Source organism: Nerophis lumbriciformis, linkage group LG15 (genome assembly GCF_033978685.3).
Source record: "Nerophis lumbriciformis linkage group LG15, RoL_Nlum_v2.1, whole genome shotgun sequence".
In the NCBI taxonomy this organism is placed as follows: Eukaryota; Metazoa; Chordata; class Actinopteri; order Syngnathiformes; family Syngnathidae; genus Nerophis; species Nerophis lumbriciformis.
Window position 1 is genome coordinate 33,465,663 of NC_084562.2, and position 22,320 is coordinate 33,487,982.

Genomic DNA, 22,320 nt, shown 5'->3' on the forward strand with positions numbered 1-22,320 from the left:
ATTAGTTTTCACCTGTCACGTCACGCACCTGTTTCACGTTTTGAGTCACGCACCTGCTTTCACTAATCATGTCCATAGTATTTAAGTTCATTCATTTTCTGTTGTTCGTTCTGACGACATCACCACATTTATGCTCCTGCACACTCTCCACACCCTGATGACCCTTGCTACTCTTTTTTTCATGCCGGTTCCATGCCAAGTAAGTTTTTGTTTGTTAAGCCACAGTTAGTGTTTTGTTTAATTGTTCATAGTTTCTGCCAATGTGCAAGTTTTGTGTTTAAAGTCTAGTTTTATTCTCCGCCACTGTGCGCGCCTTTTGTTTATTCCTTTTTTGATAGTTTGAAATAAATCATGTACCCACCTTCAAGCCTTGACCAGTCCAGTTCATTTGCACCACGGGAGAACAAACCAAGCCAAAGTCCAAGTATTGACACATATGGAGCATGTCATCATCATCATTGGCTTTTATGCACACTGGCCTTGATGAATGTATAATTAAATTAAAATCATGTTGAGAGTTAGACAGCTCAATGTGAGCATAAGCCTGATATTGTGTTTCACATACAGTAGGACAAGAATTCATATGCCCCATTCGTCGCGGTTTGGGGGGTCTACTTCAGCCACGAGTTGGTAGTAGAGTGTCAAGTATCTTAAAATGCATTTGTGTGGCAATTCCAACTTTGACCATAGTTCCACAATTTTCAGCAGACCTCTTCTTCTCACACCAAACCCACCCAGAAATGGGAACATATGAATCCCTTCCTTACTTTAAGGTGTGGTGGTTCAATTAAGATTCATCAGTGGTTTGGTCAAATAAAACCCCCCCAGCAAAAACAGTTTGAAAAGTCTTTCAAAATATGATTGGCGAGTGCATACTTTCCCAATGTATTTAAAAAAGCAATATAACACATAAAAATAGAAAAGATAGAGTCAAGTCTAATATTATATTTATCTAGCACTTCCTCAGGGTTCGGTTCTTGGCCCTGCACTCTTTAGTATTTACATGCTGCCGCTAGGCGACATCATACGCAAATACGGTGTTAGCTTTCATTGTTATGCTGATGACACCCAACTCTACATGCCCCTAAAGCTGACCAACACGCCGGATTGTAGTCAGCTGGAGGCGTGTCTTAATGAAATTAAACAATGGATGTCCGCTAACTTCTTGCAACTCAACGCCAAGAAAACGGAAATGCTGATTATCGGTCCTGCTAAACACCGACATTTATTTAATAATACCACCTTAACATTTGACAACCAAACAATTACACAAGGCGAATCAGTAAAGAATCTGGGTATTATCTTCCACCCAACTCTCTCCTTTGAATCACACATTAAGAGTGTTACTAAAACGGCCTTCTTTCATCTCCGTAATATCGCTAAAATTCGTTCTATTTTATCCACTAGCGACGCTGAGATCATTATTCATGCGTTCGTTACGTCTCGTCTCGACTACTGTAACGTATTATTTTCGGGGCTCCCTATGTCTAGCATTAAAAAATTACAGTTGGTACAAAATGCGGCTGCTAGACTTTTGACAAGAACAAGAAAGTTTGATCATATTACGCCTATACTGGCTCACCTGCACTGGCTTCCTGTGCACTTAAGATGTGACTTTAAGGTTTTACTACTTACGTATAAAATACTACACGGTCTAGCTCCGTCCTATCTTGTCGATTGCATTGTACCATATGTCCCGGCAAGAAATCTGCGTTCAAAGAACTCCGGCTTATTAGTGATTCCCAGAGCCCAAAAAAAAGTCTGCGGGCTATAGAGCGTTTTCTATTCGGGCTCCAGTACTATGGAATGCCCTCCCGGTAACAATTAGAGATGCTACCTCAGTAGAAGCATTTAAGTCCCATCTTAAAACTCATTTGTATACTCTAGCCTTTAAATAGCCCCCCTGTTAGACCAGTTGATCTGCCGTTTCTTTTCTTTTCTCCTCTGCTCCCCCCTATCCCTTGTGGAAGGGGAGACACACAGATCCGGTGGCCATGGATGGGGTGCTGGCTGTCCGGGGTCGGGACCCGGGGTGGACCGCTCGCCTGTGCATCGGCTGGGAACATCTCTACGCTGCTGACCCGTCTCTGCTCGGGATGGTGTCCTGCTGGCCCCACTATGGACTGGACTCTTACTATTATGTTGGATCCACTATGGACTGGACTCTCACAATATTATGTCAGACCCACTCGACATCCATTGCTTTCGGTCTCCCCTAGAGGGGGGGGGGGTTACCCACATATGCGGTCCTCTCCAAGGTTTCTCATGGTCATTCACATCGACGTCCCACTGGGGTGAGTTTTTCCTTGCCCGTATGTGGGCTTTGTACCGAGGATGTCGTTGTGGCTTGTGCAGCCCTTTGAGACACTTGTGATTTAGGGCTATATAAATAAAGATTGATTGATTGATTGATTGCACTTTGGCCTCGGCAGAGATGCTGATAAGGTTTTATCAGTCAGGTCGTGAACCATCAACCAGCAAATAAAAAGACAATCTCTTGACATAAAACATACATTTTTATGGGTGATCAAAGCCTGTGCACCTGATATTCATAATATTTAAAGACATAAAAGCAGCTGGCAACAGAACATTACTCCCGCGAGCACTTGTGGGAACGTAAGTGTCCCGTGAGAAAACCAGCCCGTAGTATCAAATATATTTGCCAAGGCACACAGGACAAGTGCACTGAGAAATCTTTTGACAACCGTTAACGGTTGAGGTCGGGGCTTTTTTCGGCAAGCATAAAAAGGGTTATATTTGTGGCTAAATCAGTCCGTTGCATTCTTATAAAATGTTTTCTCTATTTGCCATAAAATTTCTTGTTGAGCAAGAAAATGAGCAGGTTTACATTGATGGTCGCCCTGTCGAAGAGCTTCATCACCGCCACGCCTTCGTACTGCAGCTGGAGGAGATCCTGGGGGCGAGAGAAGAAGTGAGAAACGCACAATGACTATACAGTGTGTGTGTGTGTGTGTGTGTGAGTGTAGAAGCTAAGTCCTCCAGATAATCTGCAAAGGTTGAATAAAAGCAACTGAACTCTTGTTGTGTGTTGAAGATGTTTCATCCAAAAGCATTCTTCAGTTCTAAACTTCATGTGTAATTGACATTTGATTTGCGATTATTAATCTTTTATACATAAAAATGCGAAAATAACAGGTGAAGGAAGGCATGTAATATTAGACTCTAAATCAGGGGTCCCCAAACTACGGCCCGCCAGTGTCCAAAATCCAGCCCGCGGGAAGTCCCAAGTTTAAAAAAAAAAAAAACATTAAAAAAATAATAGCTTATTATTACTTTAAAAAAAATCTGTACTTTCTAATCCATTTTCTACCGCTTGTTACTCTTGGGGTCTCCTAGCCACTTAGGCAAATCATATTGTCTATGTCTATGCTATTGTCTTTTCCAAAAATGCACTAGCTTGATGCTAATATACAGTGGGGCAAAAAAGTATTTAGTCAGCCACGATTGTGCAAGTTCTCCCATTTAAAATGATGACAGAGGTCTGTAATTTTCATCATAGGTACACTTCAACTGTGAGAGACAGAATGTGAAAAAAAAATCCAGGAATTCATATTGTAGGATTTTTAAAGAATTTATTTGTAAATTATGGTGGAAAATAAGTATTTGGTCAATAACAAAAATTCTACTCAATACTTTGTAATATAACCTTTGTTGGCAATAACAGAGGTCAAACGATTACTATAGGTCTTTACCAGGTTTGCACACACAGTAGCTGGTATTTTGGCCCATTCCTCCATGCAGATCTTCTCGAGAGCAGTGATGTTTTGGGGCTGTCGCCGAGCAACACGGACTTTCAACTCCCTCCACAGATTTTCTATGGGGTTGAAGTCTGGAGACTGGCTAGGCCACTCCAGAACTTTCAAATGCTTCTTACGGAGCCACTCCTTCGTTGCCCGGGCGGTGTGTTTGGGATCATTGTCATGCTGGAAGACCCAGCCACGTTTCATCTTCAAAGCTCTCACTGATGGAAGGAGGTTTTGGCTCAAAATCTCACGATACATGGCCCCGTTCATTCTTTCCTTAACACAGATCAGTCGGCCTGTCCCCTTGGCAGAAAAACAACCCCAAAACATGATGTTTCCACCCCCATGCTTCACAGTGGGTATGGTGTTCTTGGGATGCAACTCAGTATTCTTCTTCCTCCAAACACGACGAGTTGAGTTTATACCAAAAAGTTCTATTTTGGTTTCATCTGACCACATGACATTCTCCCAATCCTCTGCTGTATCATCCATGTGCTCTCTGGCAAACTTCAGACGGGCCTGGACATGCACTGGCTTAAGCAGGGGGACACGTCTGGCACTGCAGGATTTGATTCCCTGTCGGCGTAGTGTGTTACTGATGGTAACCTTTGTTACTTTGGTCCCAGCCCTCTGTAGGTCATTGACCAGGTCCCCCCGTGTGGTTCTGGGATTTTTGCTCACCGTTCTCATGATCATTTTGACCCCACGAGATGAGATCTTGCATGGAGCCCCAGATCGAGGGAGATTATCAGTGATCTTGTATGTCTTCCATTTTCTGATAATTGCTCCCACAGTTGATTTTTTCACACCAAGCTGCTTGCCTATTGTAGATTCACTCTTCACAGTCTGGTGCAGGTCTACAATTCTTTTCCTGGTGTCCTTCGACATCTCTTTGGTCTTGGCCATAGTGGAGTTTGGAGTCTGACTGTTTGAGGCTGTGGACAGGTGTCTTTTATACAGATAACCAGTTCAAACAGGTGCCATTAATACAGGTAACAAGTGGAGGACAGAAGAGCTTCTTAAAGAAGAAGTTACAGGTCTGTGAGAGCCAGAGATCTTCCTTGTTTGAAGTGACCAAATACTTATTTTCCACCATAATTTACAAATAAATTTTTAAAAAATCCTACAATGTGAATTCCTGGATTTTTTCCCCACATTCTGTCTCTCACAGTTGAAGTGTACCTATGATGAAAATTACAGATCTCTGTCATCATTTTAAGTGGGAGAACTTGCACAATCGTGGCTGAGTAAATACTTTTTTGCCCCACTGTACATTGGCTTTGCTACTGACATGCTACGGATTAGCATTAGGGATTTTACACAGCGATTCCACCATCTCCAAATTCGTTAATGAAAACTACAACTCAGATGCACGTTACAATCAAACACCTCAAATGTAATAAGTACACTACTTACAGTACTAACACTTTTTAAGGCGCAACAAAAAAAACACAAAAATACACCATAAACTACTGCCATCCAACGTTTTGGACTTGCAACTGTAATTGCAACTTAATGTTATACTTGCAAATGATAATATGATGAAAATAAAACGAGATTTAACAACTAGACAGCAGTTATCACAATCAGCTCATTTTTAAATGTGAAAAAGTACAACTAAGATGCACGTTACAATCAAACAGCTGCTTACAGCGCGTACACTTTTTAGGACTGGACTTGTAACTGTAATTGCAGCTTAATGTAATACTTGCAAATCAAACAGCTGCTTACAGTGCTTACACTCAAGTCATATTGTCTAAAAATGCATTTGCCATCGATAACGTGACATCGCGCTCTTTCAGTCAATTAGTGCGCGAGGAATATATATATATATATATATATATATATATATATATATATATATATACAGTGGGGCAAAAAAGTATTTAGTCAGCAACCGATTGTGCAAGTTCTCCCACTTAAAATGATGACAGAGGTCTGTAATTTTCATCATAGGTACACTTCAACTGTGAGAGACAGAATGTGGAAAAAAATCCAGGAATTCACATTGTAGGATTTTTAAAGAATTGGTTTGTAAATTATGGTGGAAAATAAGTATTTGGTCACTTCAAACAAGGAAGATCTCTGGCTCTCACAGACCTGAAACTTCTTCTTTAAGAAGCTCTTCTGTCCTCCACTTGTTACCTGTATTAATGGCACCTGTTTGAACTCGTTATTTGTATAAAAGACACCTGTCCACAGCCTCAAACAGTCAGACTCCAAACTCCACTATGGCCAAGACCAAAGAGCTGTCGAAGGACACCAGGAAAATAATTGTAGACCTGCACCAGACTGTGAAGAGTGAATCTACAATAGGCAAGCAGCTTGGTGTGAAAAAATCAACTGTGGGAGCAATTATCAGAAAATGGAAGACATACAAGACCACTGATAATCTCCCTCGATCTGGGGCTCCACGCAAGATCTCATCCCGTGGGTTCAAAATGATCATGAGAACGGTGAGCAAAAATCCCAGAACCACACGGGGGGACCTGGTGAATGACCTGCAGAGAGCTGGGACCAAAGTAACAAAGGTTACCATCAGTAGCACACTACGCCGACAGGGAATCAAATCCTGCAGTGCCAGACGTGTCCCCCTGCTTAAGCCAGTGCATGTCCAGGCCCGTCTGAAGTTTGCCAGAGAGCACATGGATGATACAGCAGAGGATTGGGAGAATGTCATGTGGTCAGATGAAACCAAAATAGAACTTTTTGGTATAAACTCAACTCGTCGTGTTTGGAGGAAGAAGAATAGAGTTGCATCCCAAGAACACCATACCTACTGTGAAGCATGGGGGTGGAAACATCATGCTTTGGGGCTGTTTTTCTGCTAAGGGGACAGGCCGACTGATTCGTGTTAAGGAAAGAATGAATGGGGCCATGTATCGTGAGATTTTGAGCCAAAACCTCCTTCCATCAGTGAGAGCTTTGAAGATGAAACGTGGCTGGGTCTTCCAGCATGACAATGATCCCAAACACACCGCCCGGGCAACGAAGGAGTGGCTCCGTAAGAAGCATTTGAAAGTCCTGGAGTGGCCTAGCCAGTCTCCAGACCTCAACACCATAGAAAATCTGTGGAGGGAGTTGAAAGTCCGTGTTGCTCGGCGACAGCCCCAAAACATCACTGCTCTCGAGAAGATCTGCATGGAGGAATGGGCCAAAATACCAGCTACTGTGTGTGCAAACCTGGTAAAGACCTATAGTAATCGTTTGACCTCTGTTATTGCCAACAAAGGTTATATTACAAAGTATTGAGTTGAATTTTCGTTATTGACCAAATACTTATTTTCCACCATAATTTACAAATAAATTATTTAAAAATCCTACAATGTGAATTCCTGGATTTTTTTTTTTCACATTCTGTCTCTCACAGTTGAAGTGTACCTATGATGAAAATTACAGACCTCTGTCATCATTTTAAGTGGGAGAACTTGCACAATTGGTGGCTGACTAAATACCTTTTTGCCCCACTGTGTATATATATATATATATATATATATATATATATATATATATATATATATATATATATATATATATATATAAATACACAGCCAGGCACAGGGCCAAATTTCTTTTAACCCAATGCGGCACCCGAGTCAAAAAGTTTGGGGACCCTTGCTCTAAATCAACATATTCTTGTCTTAGAGGGGAACTGCACTTTTTGGGGAATTTTGCCTATCGTTCACAATCATCATGAGAGACAAGAACACACGTCTTTTTTGGGGGGATTCTAAAGATGATTAAAATAAACGCTTGCAAAATGTCATGCATTACCGGAACTTCTTTCCTTAGCGCATTCACTTCCGTTCCCATAGCAACACATTTCCGACTTCTGGCAACAAATGCGTGTTGCTACTTATGGAAACAAACGCGAGTGTGTTCCAATCATGGCAGACTTGGTAACAGACAACTAAGACAACTATATTTACACAAATTAGGATTCACAACCTTATATTTTTCAACCTGAATATACCGAGGACAAACTGCTGCTTATAAAAGCGAGCGCCAAGGCTGAAACGTCGGAGCAGAGGGAAGCCGAGAGAGTGCGACATGGTCATGCTGCAAATATAAAACTTTTGAGCCAAGCTATGCCGAATTAATGGAATGCCCAAATCAACAGGAAAGGTCCACGGCCAGCTTGACCAAACAGACAACTGTCCATTGAGTGAGTCACTTATAATATTGGTCACGATACATGCAGCACGTCATGCGTGTTAGTACAACTACATACTCTGTCGAGCTAGCTGGGGACAAACAAAACATGAAATGGGGGCTAATACTTTACAGATACTGTAATATGGATTGTTCATGTCTTTCAGTCAGTATACACTACCGTTCTAAAGTTTGGGGTCACCCAAACAATTTTGTGTTTTCCATGAAAAGTCACACTTATTCACCACCATACGTTGTGAAATGAATAGAAAATAGAGTCAAGACATTGACAAGGTTAGAAATAATTATTTGTATTTGAAATAAGATTTTTTTTACATCAAACTTTGCTTTCGTCAAAGAATCCTCCATTTGCAGCAATTACAGCATTGCAGACCTTTGGCATTCTAGCTGTTAATTTGTTGAGGTAATCTGGAGAAATTGCACCCCACACTTCTAGAAGCAGCTCCCACAAGTTGGATTGGTTGGATGGGCACTTCTTGCGTACCATACGGTCAAGCTGCTCCCACAACAGCTCAATGGGGTTCAGACCTGGTGACTGCGCTGGCCACTCCATTACCGATAGAATACCAGCTGCCTGCTTCTTCTCTAAATAGTTCTTGCACAATTTGGAGGTGTGTTTTGGGTCATTGTCCTGTTGTAGGATGAAATTGGCTCCAATCAAGCGCTGTCCACTGGGTATGGCATGGCGTTGCAAAATGGAGTGATAGCCTTTCTTATTCAGAATCCCTTTTACCCTGTACAAATCTCCCACCTTACCAGCTCCAAAGCAACCCCAGACCATCACATGACCTCCACCATGCTTAACAGATGGCGTCAGGCATTCTTCCAGCATCTTTTCAGTTGTTCTGCGTCTCACAAACGTTCTTCTTTGTGATCCAAACACCTCAAACTTGGATTCATCCGTCCACAACACTTTTTTCCAGTCTTCCTCTGTCCAATGTCTGTGTTCTTTTGCCCATCTTAATCTTTTTCTTTCATTGGCCAGTCTCAGATATGGCTTTTTCTTTGCCACTCTGCCATGAAGCCCAGAATCCCGCAGCCGCCTCTTCACTGTAGATGTTGACACTGGTGTTTTGCGGGTACTATTTAATGAAGATGCCAGTTGGGGACCTGTGAGGCGTCTGTTTCTCAAACTAGAGACTGTAATGTACTTATCTTCTTGCTCAGTTGTGCAACGCCGCCTCCCACTTCTTTTTCTACTCTGGTTAGAGCCTGTTTGTGCTGTCCTCTGAAGGGAGTAGTACACACCGTTGTAGGAAATCTTCAATTTATTAGCAATTTCTCGCATGGAATAGCCTTCATTTCTAAGAACAAGAATAGACTGTCGAGTTTCAAATGAAAGTTCTCTTTTTCTGGCCATTTTGAGCGTTTAATTGACCCCACAAAAGTGATGCTCCAGAAACTCAATCTGCTCAAAGGAAGGTCAGTTTTGTAGCTTCTGTAAAGAGCTAAACTGTTTTCAGATGTGTGAACATGATTGCACAAGGGTTTTCTAATCATCAATTAGCCTTCTGAGCCAATGAGCAAACACATCGTACCATTAGAACACTGGAGTGATAGTTGCTGGAAATGGGCCTCTATACACCTATGTAGATATTGCACCAAAAACCAGACATTTGCAGCTAGAATAGTCATTTACCACATTAGCAATGTATAGAGTGTATTTCTTTAAAGTTAAGACTAGTTTAAAGTTATCTTCATTGAAAAGTACAGTGCTTTTCCTTCAAAAATAAGGACATTTCAATGTGACCCCAAACTTTTGAACGGTAGTGTAGATTGGTGTTATATCACATTGTGTTGGGCATTAAAAACTCAAAAGCCATTCAGCTGCTGACGCAGAAGCTAACTTACTTCTTGCCGTAGCTAGCTTACGTGTAACACCGTAGCATGCCGTCACAAGACGATGTGTTAATACGCTAGAAAAACAGTTCCTGTGTGTTAGCTCTTAAAATAAAGTCACTAAAGCTTGTTTATTGTACAGGTTACGAAACGTCAATGAAGTATTGTTGGCAGTTTTTGAATGCATTTTAAAAGGGACTTGGAGGCGGAATGGATTGATCCCATTAGCTGCATTACTAGCCACCTAGAACAAGCTGATTACTACAAATTAGAATGCAAAAAACAAAACAAAATACCTTTTATCTTCTTGTCTCTCATAAGGATTGTGAAAGAAAAATAAAATAAAACATAAAATGGACTCATAAGCAAAAACTTAACTCAAATAAATGTTGAATACCGTATTTTCCGCACTATAAGGCGCACCGGATTATTAGCCGCACCTTCAATGAATGGCATATTTCATAACTTTGTCCACCAATAAGCCGCCCCGGACTATAAGCCGCGCCTACGCTGCGCTAAAGGGAATGTCAAAAAAACAGTCAGATAGGTCAGTCAAACTTTAATAATATATTAAAAACCAGCATTCTAACAACTCTGTTCACTCCCAAAATGTACGCAAATGTGCAATCACAAACATAGTAAAATTCAAAATAGTGCAGAGCAATAGCAACATAATGTTGCTCGAACGTTAATGTCACAACACACAAAATAAACATAGCGCTCACTTTCTGAAGTTATTCTTCATTCGTAAATCCTTCGTCTTCGGTGTCCGAAGTGAAAAGTTGGGCAAATTTACGATCCACTGGCAGATGTTGGCGTCGTCTGGCGCTGCCTCCTCGTCTTAGTGAAGGTGTGTTCGCCTTCTGTCATCCATTGTTCCCACGCAGTTAGCAGTCTAGCTTCGAATGCCCTGTTGACACCAATATCTAGCGGCTGGAGGTCTTTTGTCAATCCACCCGGAATGACGGCGAGTATTGAATTAAGCGCGTAAGCGTGTCTCTCAATGTGCTGTTATGAGCTAGCAAATATAACAACTACACTACCCAGCATGCAACGATAGTTACGAGCATGCGCGGTAGCCCTGAGAAGCGTTGTATGCTGGCAGTTAGAATGTGGTTATGAGCACGCTGTGAGTAAACGTTGAGAACTCAGTTAACACGCCTCGTCTGCATTATTTATAATTAGACAGACAACACACTTAATAGGAGCCATTTTGGGGTCTTTACATAAACACACAAATGGAAATGAAACGTCACATATCCCAGCATGCACCGCGCGCTTCTTCTACGGGGAAAAAAGATGGCGGCTGTTTACCGTAGTTGCGAGACCTAAACTTTATGAAAATGAATCTTAATATTTATCCATATATAAAGCGCACCGGGTTATAAGGCGCACTGTCAGCTTTTGAGAAAATTTGTGGTTTTTAGGTGCGCCTTATAGTGCGGAAAATACGGTACCTTAAAGTGTTTATTTTTCTTTCTAGTTGGAAAAACAAGGTTGGACGTTGTCTTTTTGTTCATTGCCATCACACAAGCGCTGCATTCTCGCTCGTTCGTCCGTGTTGATGGGCTCAAATTGCCATCCTATTTGAAGTTGAAATATTCCTATAATGACACGTTTGGCTTTGTAATCAATGTTTTCCCTCCTAATTTTTGTTCCTTTGCGGCGAGTATGGAGGCTGCCTGTAAGTGCTGCCTTTGTGTAAAGCTGGCGCCCCACTCTAGTCTCCTCTCATCGAGACAAAGATTGTGTATGACTGAAAAGACGGCTCACTGTGTTCAGTTAATTCTACTGTTGAATAAATGCGCTCGGGTGCTGAGAGTGAGGCACCGAGTGAAAAGTCTTTCTTCCTGTTTGAAGCGAGAGACAAAAAAACAACATGTCTGTCACTCAAATGCTTGTGACGGCGGAGGAGAAAAAAACAAACTCCGCCTCTTGTGGTTACGTAATCACTTATTAAAACCTCGATGGCAATTTGATGTAAATTAATCATGCAGCCCTACAATTGGGTTGTTGTTATTGTTGCATGGCGTGACTGGTGGACAACCATGCTGCAAAACAACTAGTGGCAAAACAGCTCATTAGTGGACGCTCTTCCCATGGAATGAGACCGTCCCCACGTTAACGTTTTTAGATGGAAACGGTAAAGAAATGTGTCGTTTCAGCCTTTTATCCCCACGTAAAGTGTGTTCTGGGTGGTCTAAAACCATCGTTTTTGAGAACGTGCTCCAAAATGGAAAAGTCTGATAACCCCACCTTGTTGTTCATGTGCGGACAAGGTAGCTGCAATTAATATCTGAGAATAATGACATCGTCACTTCCTTTCTGCCCTGTAGCCACCCGTCACAATCATGTGACCAGAAGGAGAGAAAAGCCTGCACAACCTCCACTGATAACAACAACAATAATGGAGGACCACAGTGCTATTACAGTGGGGCAAAAAAGTATTTAGTCAGCCACCGATTGTGCAAGTTCTCCCACTTAAAATGATGACAGAGGTCTGTAATTTTCATCATAGGTACACTTCAACTGTGAGAGACAGAATTTGAAAAAAAAATCCAGGAATTCACATTGTAGGATTTTTAAAGAATTTATTTGTAAATTATGGTGGAAAATAAGTATTTGGTCAATAACAAAAATTCAACTCAATACTTTGTTATTGCCAACAAAGGTGATATTACAGAGGTCAAACAATTACTATAGGTCTTTACCAGGTTTGCACACACAGTAGCGGGTATTTTGGCCCATTCCTCCATGCAGATCTTCTCGAGAGCAGTGATGTTTTGGGGCTGTCGCCGAGCAACACGGACTTTCAACTCCCTCCACAGATTTTCTATGGGGTTGAGGTCTGGAGACTGGCTAGGCCACTCCAGGACTTTCAAATGCTTCTTACGGAGCCACTCCTTCGTTGCCCGGGCGGTGTGTTTGGGATCATTGTCATGCTGGAAGACCCAGCCACGTTTCATCTTCAAAGCTCTCACTGATGGAAGGAGGTTTTGGCTCAAAATCTCACGATACATGGCCCCATTCATTCTTTCCTTAACACGGATCAGTCGGCCTGTCTCCTTAGCAGAAAAACAGCCCCAAAGCATGATGTTTCCACCCCCATGCTTCACAGTAGGTATGATGTTCTTGGGATGCAACTCAGTATTCTTCTTCCTCCAAACACGACGAGTTGAGTTTATACCAAAAAGTTCTATTTTGGTTTCATCTGACCACATGACATTCTCCCAATCCTCTGCTGTATCATCCATGTGCTCTCTGGCAAACTTCAGACGGGCCTGGACATGCACTGGCTTAAGCAGGGGGACACGTCTGGCACTGCAGGATTTGATTCCCTGTCGGCGTAGTGTGTTACTGATGGTAACCTTTGTTACTTTGGTCCCAGCTCTCTGCAGGTCATTCACCAGGTCCCCCCGTGTGGTTCTGGGATTTTTGCTCACCGTTCTCATGATCATTTTGAACCCACGGGATGAGATCTTGCGTGGAGCCCCAGATCGAGGGAGATTATCAGTGGTCTTGTATGTCTTCCATTTTCTGATAATTGCTCCCACAGTTGATTTTTTCACACCAAGCTGCTTGCCTATTGTAGATTCACTCTTCACAGTCTGGTGCAGGTCTACAATTCTTTTCCTAGTGTCCTTTGACAGCTCTTTGGTCTTGGCCATAGTGGAGTTTGGAGTCTGACTGTTTGAGGCTGTGGACAGGTGTCTTTTATACAGATAACCAGTTCAAACAGGTGCCATTAATACAGGTAACAAGTGGAGGACAGAAGAGCTTCTTAAAGAAGAAATTACAGGTCTGTGAGAGCCAGAGATCTTCCTTGTTTGAAGTGACCAAATACTTATTTTCCACCATAATTTACAAATAAATTCTTTAAAATTCCTACAATGTGAATTCCTGGATTTTTTTTTCACATTCTGTCTCTCACAGTTGAAGTGTACATATGACGAAAATTACAGACCTCTGTCATCATTTTAAGTGGGAGAACTTGTACAATCGGTGGCTGACTAAATACTTTTTTGCCCCACTGTATTTTACTGCAGTTGCCCATAACGTCGTTATCCTGTGCAGACTACAACTGCAACAGATAAACTTAAACAACCACGTGCAGTCTGAACTTTTTGTTTGTTTGGCGGGAGAATAGAACTTTATGTGTGTGCATTGTTTCTTCTTCAATAGTTTTGATGTTTCCAGTGGCTTTGTTTGCTTACAGCGCCATTTACGGCGAGACATTGTATTACATCATACTCACCCAGTAAATGTTCTAGCCTGCATGTGACTCGTTATTGATAATGACATTGGCAGCAAAACAAAACAAATGTTGAGGGGCAGACAGTATGTGATGGGGCAAGCCTCCTCTTTTTAGAGACAGCCTTTCTAGTTTGACATGGGCTGTTTCTTTCAAACAAGCACCCTTCCCTTTTCAGAATTTGGACATCGTCTTCAAAGAAATGTCTCTTTCTAATAAGTTGTTTTGCTACCAGGGCGGCGATCTATCTCCAGTCGGTTCATCCTTTACGCAGAAACGGAAGTCCCGCTTTGTGAATATTTCTGATTATAACACTGATAGAAAATAAGTAATAATGCATTGTAAAATAGACAATACATACATACACAAGATGGCGGCGCGCACAGACGCAGCGGCTTACGGCTCTCCATTTCAGTGCTCTTTCTTCCTTCTTTTCTTCATGTTTTTTTTCCTTTTGTGCACCACCTGTACTGCAAACACCCGGTACACCCGCCAGTCACTCTTGGATATCGGTAACTCGCACCAGATATCTGTTTCGAGCGACTTTCACCACGAGCACAACATCCCAGATGACATAGCGAGAGCACAGGGCTCTCCGTGGTTTGTTGTCGGGTCTGGGAGACGGCGCAGACGGAGGAGGGAGAGGAAGCAGAAGCGTGGCCGCAGGTCCGGCGTCTTGCTCAGGCTTAGGAAACAACCCCACAAGCCACCGCTACCGAGCCTGTTCCTCTCTAATGCCAGATCCCTTGTACAGAAGATGGACGACCTGGAGTTACAACTTGCTGGAAACCGCTATGTTCGGGACTGTTGTGCTATGATTATCACCGAAACCTGGCTTCACCCGGAAATACCCGATGCTAGCATGCAGCTAGCCGGACGCACTCTGCTCCGCCGGGACAGAACTAAGGACTCCGGTAAGAGCAGAGGAGGGGGGCTCTGTATCTACGTGCATGAGAACTGGTGCAACAACGGGACAATCATTGAACAGCACTGTTGCCCGGACGTGGAGTACATGTCTGTTAGATGTCGGCCTTTTTTTCTCCCGAGAGAGCTGTCTGTTGTTATCATCACGGCTGTGTATATTCCACCGGACGCCAAAGTAAACACAGCGCTCTCTCTTCTGCTGAACACCGTCAACGAACAGCAGCGGGCCCACCCCGACGGTGTTCATATCATAGCAGGGGATTTTAATAAGGCCAATCTGAAGACTGTACTCCCTAAGTTCTACCAGCACGTGAAGTGTTCTACAAGGGGCAAGAACACCCTGGACCACGTGTATACCAACATAAAGCACGCGTACAGAGCTACACCCCTCCCCCAGCTTGGACAGTCAGACCATCTTTCCCTCCTGCTCTCTCCTACCTACACCCCCATCAGACGCCAGGCCAGGCCTATCACAAAGACTGTTATGACCTGGCCTGACGATGCACTCCCCAAACTTCAGGACTGCTTCCAACACACAGACTGGGACCTCTTCCAACAACAGGAGCTGGAGACAGCCACAGGAACGGTGCTGGACTACATAAAGTTCTGCATCGGGAATGTGACTGTGGAAAAAACCATCCGGGTTTACCCCAACAAGAAACCCTGGATGACCAGCCAGGTCCGCACACTCCTCAGGGCCCGCGACGCAGCCTTCAGGTCAGGGGACAGGGCACTGTACAGTGTTGCTAGAGCCGACCTGAAGAGAGGGATTAAAAAAGCAAAGGCGGACCACAGGAGGTGCATAGAGTCCCATCTGTCCAGCAAAAACTCACGGGAGGTGTGGCGGGGCATTCATGACATCACGAACTTCAGAGGCTGCAATATGACAACTGCGGATCAGAGTGCGACACTGGCAGAGGAGCTTAACTGTTTCTTTGCCCGTTTCGAAACCCCCCAGCGACACTCATCTGCTCCAGCCCAGCCCCCGCCCCCACCGGGCTCCGGCGCCACTCCACTCACTGTACAGGAGCACAGTGTCAGACGAGTGCTCCTGGCTGTGAACCCCAGGAAGGCTACCGGACCAGACGGAGTACCTGGAAAGGTGCTCAGGACGTGCGCCCACCAGCTCGCTCCCCCCCTCACCAGGATCTTCAACCTCTCCCTGGCTCAGGCAGTCATCCCATCCTGCCTGAAGTCATCTACAATAATCCCGGTGCCGAAGAAGTCTCCCATCACCAGCCTGAATGATTACCGACCAGTGGCCCTCACTCCGGTAATCATGAAGTGCTTCGAGCGACTTGTTCTCCAGCACATCAAGGACCATATCCCTCCAGACTTCGACCCCCACCAGTTCGCATACCGGGCGAACAGGTCCACAGAGGACGCCATCGCTGTTGCTCTCCACTCTGCTCTGAACCACCTGGAGCAGCAGCAGAGCTACGTCCGGATGCTCTCTGTGGACTATAGCTCTGCCTTCAATACAATAATCCCGGACAGACTCTGCAATAAACTGGACACTCTTGGCCTCCCCCCTCTCACAAACGCCTGCATAAGGGACTTCCTAACGGACCGACCCCAGAATGTGAGACTTGGCCCGCACCTCTCATCCTCCCGCACGCTGAGCATCGGCTCCCCACAGGGCTGTGTGCTGAGCCCCCTCCTCTACTGCCTTTACACCCATGACTGCAGTCCGGCCCACAGTGACAACCTTACCGTCAAGTTTGCCGACGATACCACAGTGGTCGGGCTCATCTCCAGGGGTGACGAGGCTGCCTACAGAGAGGAGGTCCTGAAGCTGACGGCCTGGTCTTCGGAGAACAACCTCGCTCTCAACACCAGCAAGACCAGAGAGATCATCGTCGACTTCAGGAGGAGCAGCACCGACCCTGCCCCCCTCTACATCAACGGCGAGCGTGTAGAGAGGGTCCACACCTTCAGGTACCTTGGAGTCCACATCTCTAATGACTTCTCCTGGACAGTCAACACCACATCAATCATCAAGAAGGCTCAGCAGCGGCTACACTTCCTTAGAGTCCTCGGGAAGTACAACCTGAAGCCTGACCTGCTGCTGACCTTCTACCGCTCGTCCATCGAGAGCCTGCTGACCTACTGTATTACGGTATGGTACGGCAGCTGCACTGCAGCAGACAGGGAGATGCTGCAAAGAGTGGTCAAGACGGCTCAGAAGATCATCGGCCGCCCTCTCCCCTCTCTGACGGACATCTACACCTCCCGCTGCCTCAACAGAGCCAGTGCCATCATCAAAGACAGCACCCACCCTGGCTCTGACCTGTTCCACCTGCTGCCCTCTGGGAAGCGCTACAGGTGCATTAAAACCAAAACAAACAGGCTAAAGAACAGCTTCTTCCCCAGGGCCATAACCATCCTGAACGGACTGCCCCATTGTCCCTCATAACTGCCTTCTCTTCGGTGCAATAACCCATTCCACCAACCACCCTGTTTTTGTTTTGTTTTTTCATGTATATATTCATTTCACACCATATTCATTGCACTTCTACATTTTTTAAATTTTTATATATTTGCACATTGTTTTTCTAGCATGCACACATCGCACTGTATGGAATGGCCTCAATCTCGTTACCTTGCGTAATGACAATAAAGCTGATTCTGATTCTGATTCTAAACCCTAATTCAACTAAATATATATATTTTTTAATCTGCGATGTAGTTAGAAGCACGATGTACAGAGGGACGACTACATTGGCAGGTTGATCAACAGCCAACAAGGTTGCAGACCTCCACCCAGCTGGACCTCCCAAATAGTAAAACAGTCCTGAATCCAGACGGTAATCCAGATCATCCCCAAAATATAATCGCATGTTCCTTATTCCTTTCTTGAAAGTTTTCCGCCCATCAGTTATGTTTCTAACTAACTAACTGAAATAATTTTATAACATCCTGGCGGAGGAAATAACCCTGATGTGACCACCCTCAGTGTAAACACCCACCTAAAACATAAATAGGCTAAGACACAAAAATGTTTAGAACTGATGAAGCCTTTTGGATGATAGATGGAACGTCTTCCTTTGCATAACGCAATGACCATATATCTCTGTACTATGTCAACCAACGTACAATATATGTAACATATACACAAGCATACCTGGTATTCTAACTGTAATGTCTCCAAGTGTACCCCCATCAACTTGGCCTTCACTTCAAACACTCCAACTGTCTCGGATGGAGAGATCTCGAAAATGACATTCTTGAACCTATGATGAGAGAAACACACGGGAGTGAGTTCATACGGTAACATTTAGATGAGCAGTCCCTGAAATATTTCTAACCTGCCTTAAAATTAGTCAGTATTGGTATCGGTCTGATACTTGCCATTTTTACTGGATTGAATATTGCAAACGAATAATCCAAAGACCCAAACTATAGCTTAAATGGTCCCTCCAACATAACATAACATGCCATAAACAAAGATGCAGCAGCTACTACTAACTGTAGCACAGTTACTATCTAGCACATTTGATTTATATCACTGCTTCTCAAAAAGTTGGGCAATTAATGCTTGAACAATACAAAGGCTGCAAGATAGGTAGCAGCAGGACTCAAATTAATCTGATCACAAAGGATGAGGAAGTACAGATAGCCCCTAAATACTGTTGATAATGAAGCTACAGTATATAAGAATAAGCTCTTTATTTGGCGAAAGTGTCAGTCAACAACTGGCTTGGTGCATACAGCTAAGAAAAAAACATAGGATTTTGAACAGTATTTAAATCCATCCATCCATCATTTTAATTTTCCTGAGGGAACTCTCCTGAAGGAATCAAAAAAGTACTATCTATCTATCTATCTATCTATCTATCTATCTATCTATCTATCCATTTTCTACCGATTGTCCTTTTTTGGTGTCGCGGGGGGTGCTGGAGCCTATCTCAGCTGCATTCGGGCGGAAGGCGGGGTACACCCTGGACAAGTCGCCACCTCATCACAGGGCCAACACAGATAGACAGATTTGAAAGAAACAATTAAATCTCCTGGGGCGTGACAGAAAATAATTGAAAACCACTGGTTTCTACATAAAAACCTCAAAACCACAGGTTTGACACCTATGGTCTTGAGGTTTAACTTCCTCAAGGCCTGGGGGCCAAACATGGCTTGCTACATCATTTTATACAGCCAACGAAAGCCTGGAAATAATATGCGTCAATAAAGTACTTCTTTTTCTTACTAAATGTATTCGTTCTTTCCAATTTGACAGAAAAAGTACATATACTGCATGCAATTACATATATGTTCACCTTTAATATTGTCTAATAATGCAATAGACATTACAGGTAAAAGCCAGTAAATTAGAATATTTTGAAAAACTTGATTTATTTCAGTAATTGCATTCAAAAGGTGTAACTTGTACATTATATTTATTCATTGCACACAGACTGATGCATTCAAATGTTTATTTCATTTAATTTTGATGATTTGAAGTGGCAACAAATGAAAATCCAAAATTCCGTGTGTCACAAAATTAGAATATTACTTAAGGCTAATACAAAAAAGGGATTTTTAGAAATGTTGGCCAACTGAAAAGTATGAAAATGAAAAATATGAGCATGTACAATACTCAATACTTGGTTGGAGCTCCTTTTGCCTCAATTACTGCGTTAATGCGGCGTGGCATGGAGTCGATGAGTTTCTGGCACTGCTCAGGTGTTATGAGAGCCCAGGTTGCTCTGATAGTGGCCTTCAACTCTTCTGCGTTTTTGGGTCTGGCATTCTGCATCTTCCTTTTCACAATACCCCACAGATTTTCTATGGGGCTAAGGTCAGGGGAGTTGGCGGGCCAATTTAGAACAGAAATACCATGGTCCGTAAACCAGGCACGGGTAGATTTTGCGCTGTGTGCAGGCGCCAAGTCCTGTTGGAACTTGAAATCTCCATCTCCATAGAGCAGGTCAGCAGCAGGAAGCATGAAGTGCTCTAAAACTTGCTGGTAGACGGCTGCGTTGACCCTGGATCTCAGGAAACAGAGTGGACCGACACCAGCAGATGACATGGCACCCCAAACCATCACCCAACCATGCAAATTTTGCATTTCCTTTGGAAATCGAGGTCCCAGAGTCTGGAGGAAGACAGGAGAGGCACAGGATCCACGTTGCCTGAAGTCTAGTGTAAAGTTTCCACCATCAGTGATGGTTTGGGGTGCCATGTCATCTGCTGGTGTCGGTCCACTCTGTTTCCTGAGATCCAGGGTCAACGCAGCCGTCTACCAGCAAGTTTTAGAGCACTTCATGCTTCCTGCTGCTGACCTGCTCTATGGAGATGGAGATTTCAAGTTCCAACAGGACTTGGCGCCTGCACACAGCGCAAAATCTACCCGTGCCTGGTTTACGGACCATGGTATTTCTGTTCTAAATTGGCCCGCCAACTCCCCTGACCTTAGCCCCATAGAAAATCTGTGGGGTATTGTGAAAAGGAAGATGCAGAATGCCAGACCCAAAAACGCAGAAGAGTTGAAGGCCACTATCAGAGCAACCTAGGCTCTCATAACACCTGAGCAGTGCCAGAAACTCATCGACTCCATGCCACGCCGCATTAACGCAGTAATTGAGGCAAAAGGAGCTCCAAACAAGTATTGAGTATTGTACATGCTCATATTTTTCATTTTCATACTTTTCAGTTGGCCAACATTTCTAAAAATCCCTTTTTTGTATTAGCTTTAAGTAATATTCTAATTTTGTGACACACGGAATTTTGGATTTTCATTTGTTGCCACTTCAAATCATCAAAATTAAATGAAATAAACATTTGAATGCATCAGTCTGTGTGCAATGAATAAATATAATGTACAAGTTACACCTTTTGAATGCAATTACTGAAATAAATCAAGTTTTTCAAAATATTCTAATTTACTGGCTTTTACCTGTACATATATTTTTCACTGTATTAAGTAGCCCTCTGATGGCAACCATAACTGTGAAATAAAAACGAGTTTTACACCCCTGCTCTAGACCATGAATAGAAGACAAAACTTTCTGAGAGGAGTGGGCAAAATGGTAATCATTTTCAGTTTGATTCCATGCTGGTTGAGAGGAATCCAATGGTTTAACTGTCTCATACTGTTTAAAAGTTGCAAATGTAGTTTAAAAAAGGTTTAAGAAAGACAACAAGTACATTACTTACTGGTTGGGCTGCAGATCCTCGATTTCAATCAATACACCCTTCTCATATAAGCGTGACGCAGTGTATTTCTGTGAAACTTGTTTACTCTTTTTGGCCTTGTTGACTCCAGGCTTTGACAGCCTGAAAAGAACCATGTGTGTTAGGATAGGTTAGGATGAATAAACATGGGTTGAACATTAGAGGACACTCACTTCCCCTTGCTGGCCAGGTTGTCCATGCACGTCTTAATATACTGATTGTACGAATCAATCTGCACATTGAAAAAGTTGCTCTTTGAATTTAGGGCAGTGTTGGTTTGCTGCAGTTTTACCAGCTCAGCTTTCCTGCGTTGGCGATACCGTCTCTGATTTCTGATGTCCTGAAATACACAGAGATAAATCACAATATTCAGCAAATTCTGACCAATTACACTTCGTTAATATGCCGTTCTTTCAACCTTGGCTATGTCATTGATGAAGTCCTGATAGCGATTCTCAGGATTGACTTTCCCAAGCTCCGATAACCGCTGCAGGTTGCTCTTAATCCTCTCCTTCTTCCCTTGTAATGTGAGGCTGTCATCCACCACTGGTTTGACTTGCTTCATCTTCTCTGGGGTCTTGGCATCTCGGATGGCCCTCCGCTGCATGGCACGCTGGTACTCCGCTTCCTGTCACCACAGAACAAAATAAAGTAAGCATTGTCCTAGCTTTCGCTGCAGAAAACCAGCTTTGCTATTATGAGTTCAATTTGTTCTTACCGTATTTTTGGACTGTAAGGCGCACTTCAAATTATTTTTATTTTCTCAAAAATAGACAGTGCGCCTTATAACCTGGTGCGCCTAATATACTGTATATATCAATTCTGGTTGTGGTACATGCTGTGATGATATGTGTGACCAGTAGATGACAGTCACACATAAGAGATTCTGTACGTGTGGACTGCAGGTTGACGCCTCTTCAATAAATGACGCTAGCAAGTACCGGTAAGCAAGCAAGACCAAAACTTTGAGGTTTCATTGAGAATATAGAACATTACACACGGCTCTCAAAAATCTGTGTAAATGTTTTTGTTAAGCTAAGAAGTCGCACTTCCTGACGGAAGGCGGAGCATTATGACTACCGTAGTCAGATGTACTGCGCTCCAACAGTACTATTATAGTGTGTCCATAAGGAACACAAAATGGCACCTATTAGGAGACGTATTATCTGGCATTTTGTTTTGATTATGCAAAACCAA

The 22,320-nt window shown here is 43.3% G+C and overlaps 1 protein-coding gene across 1 annotated transcript in view; it reads right to left on the minus strand.

Annotated features, from left to right (window-relative positions):
• Positions 1-2,497: 2,497 nt before the first annotated feature.
• Positions 2,498-22,320, minus strand: part of iqgap1 (IQ motif containing GTPase activating protein 1) — a 178,076-nt gene continuing 158,253 nt past the window's right edge. The window contains exons 33-37 of the mRNA XM_061975071.1: positions 21,542-21,751; positions 21,297-21,463; positions 21,106-21,225; positions 18,077-18,185; positions 2,498-2,914 (exon numbers count right to left, since the gene is read on the minus strand). Of these exons, the coding sequence (XP_061831055.1) occupies positions 2,801-2,914; positions 18,077-18,185; positions 21,106-21,225; positions 21,297-21,463; positions 21,542-21,751 (720 nt within the window). The 3' untranslated portion in view covers positions 2,498-2,800. The remainder of the gene's footprint in view (positions 2,915-18,076; positions 18,186-21,105; positions 21,226-21,296; positions 21,464-21,541; positions 21,752-22,320) is intronic.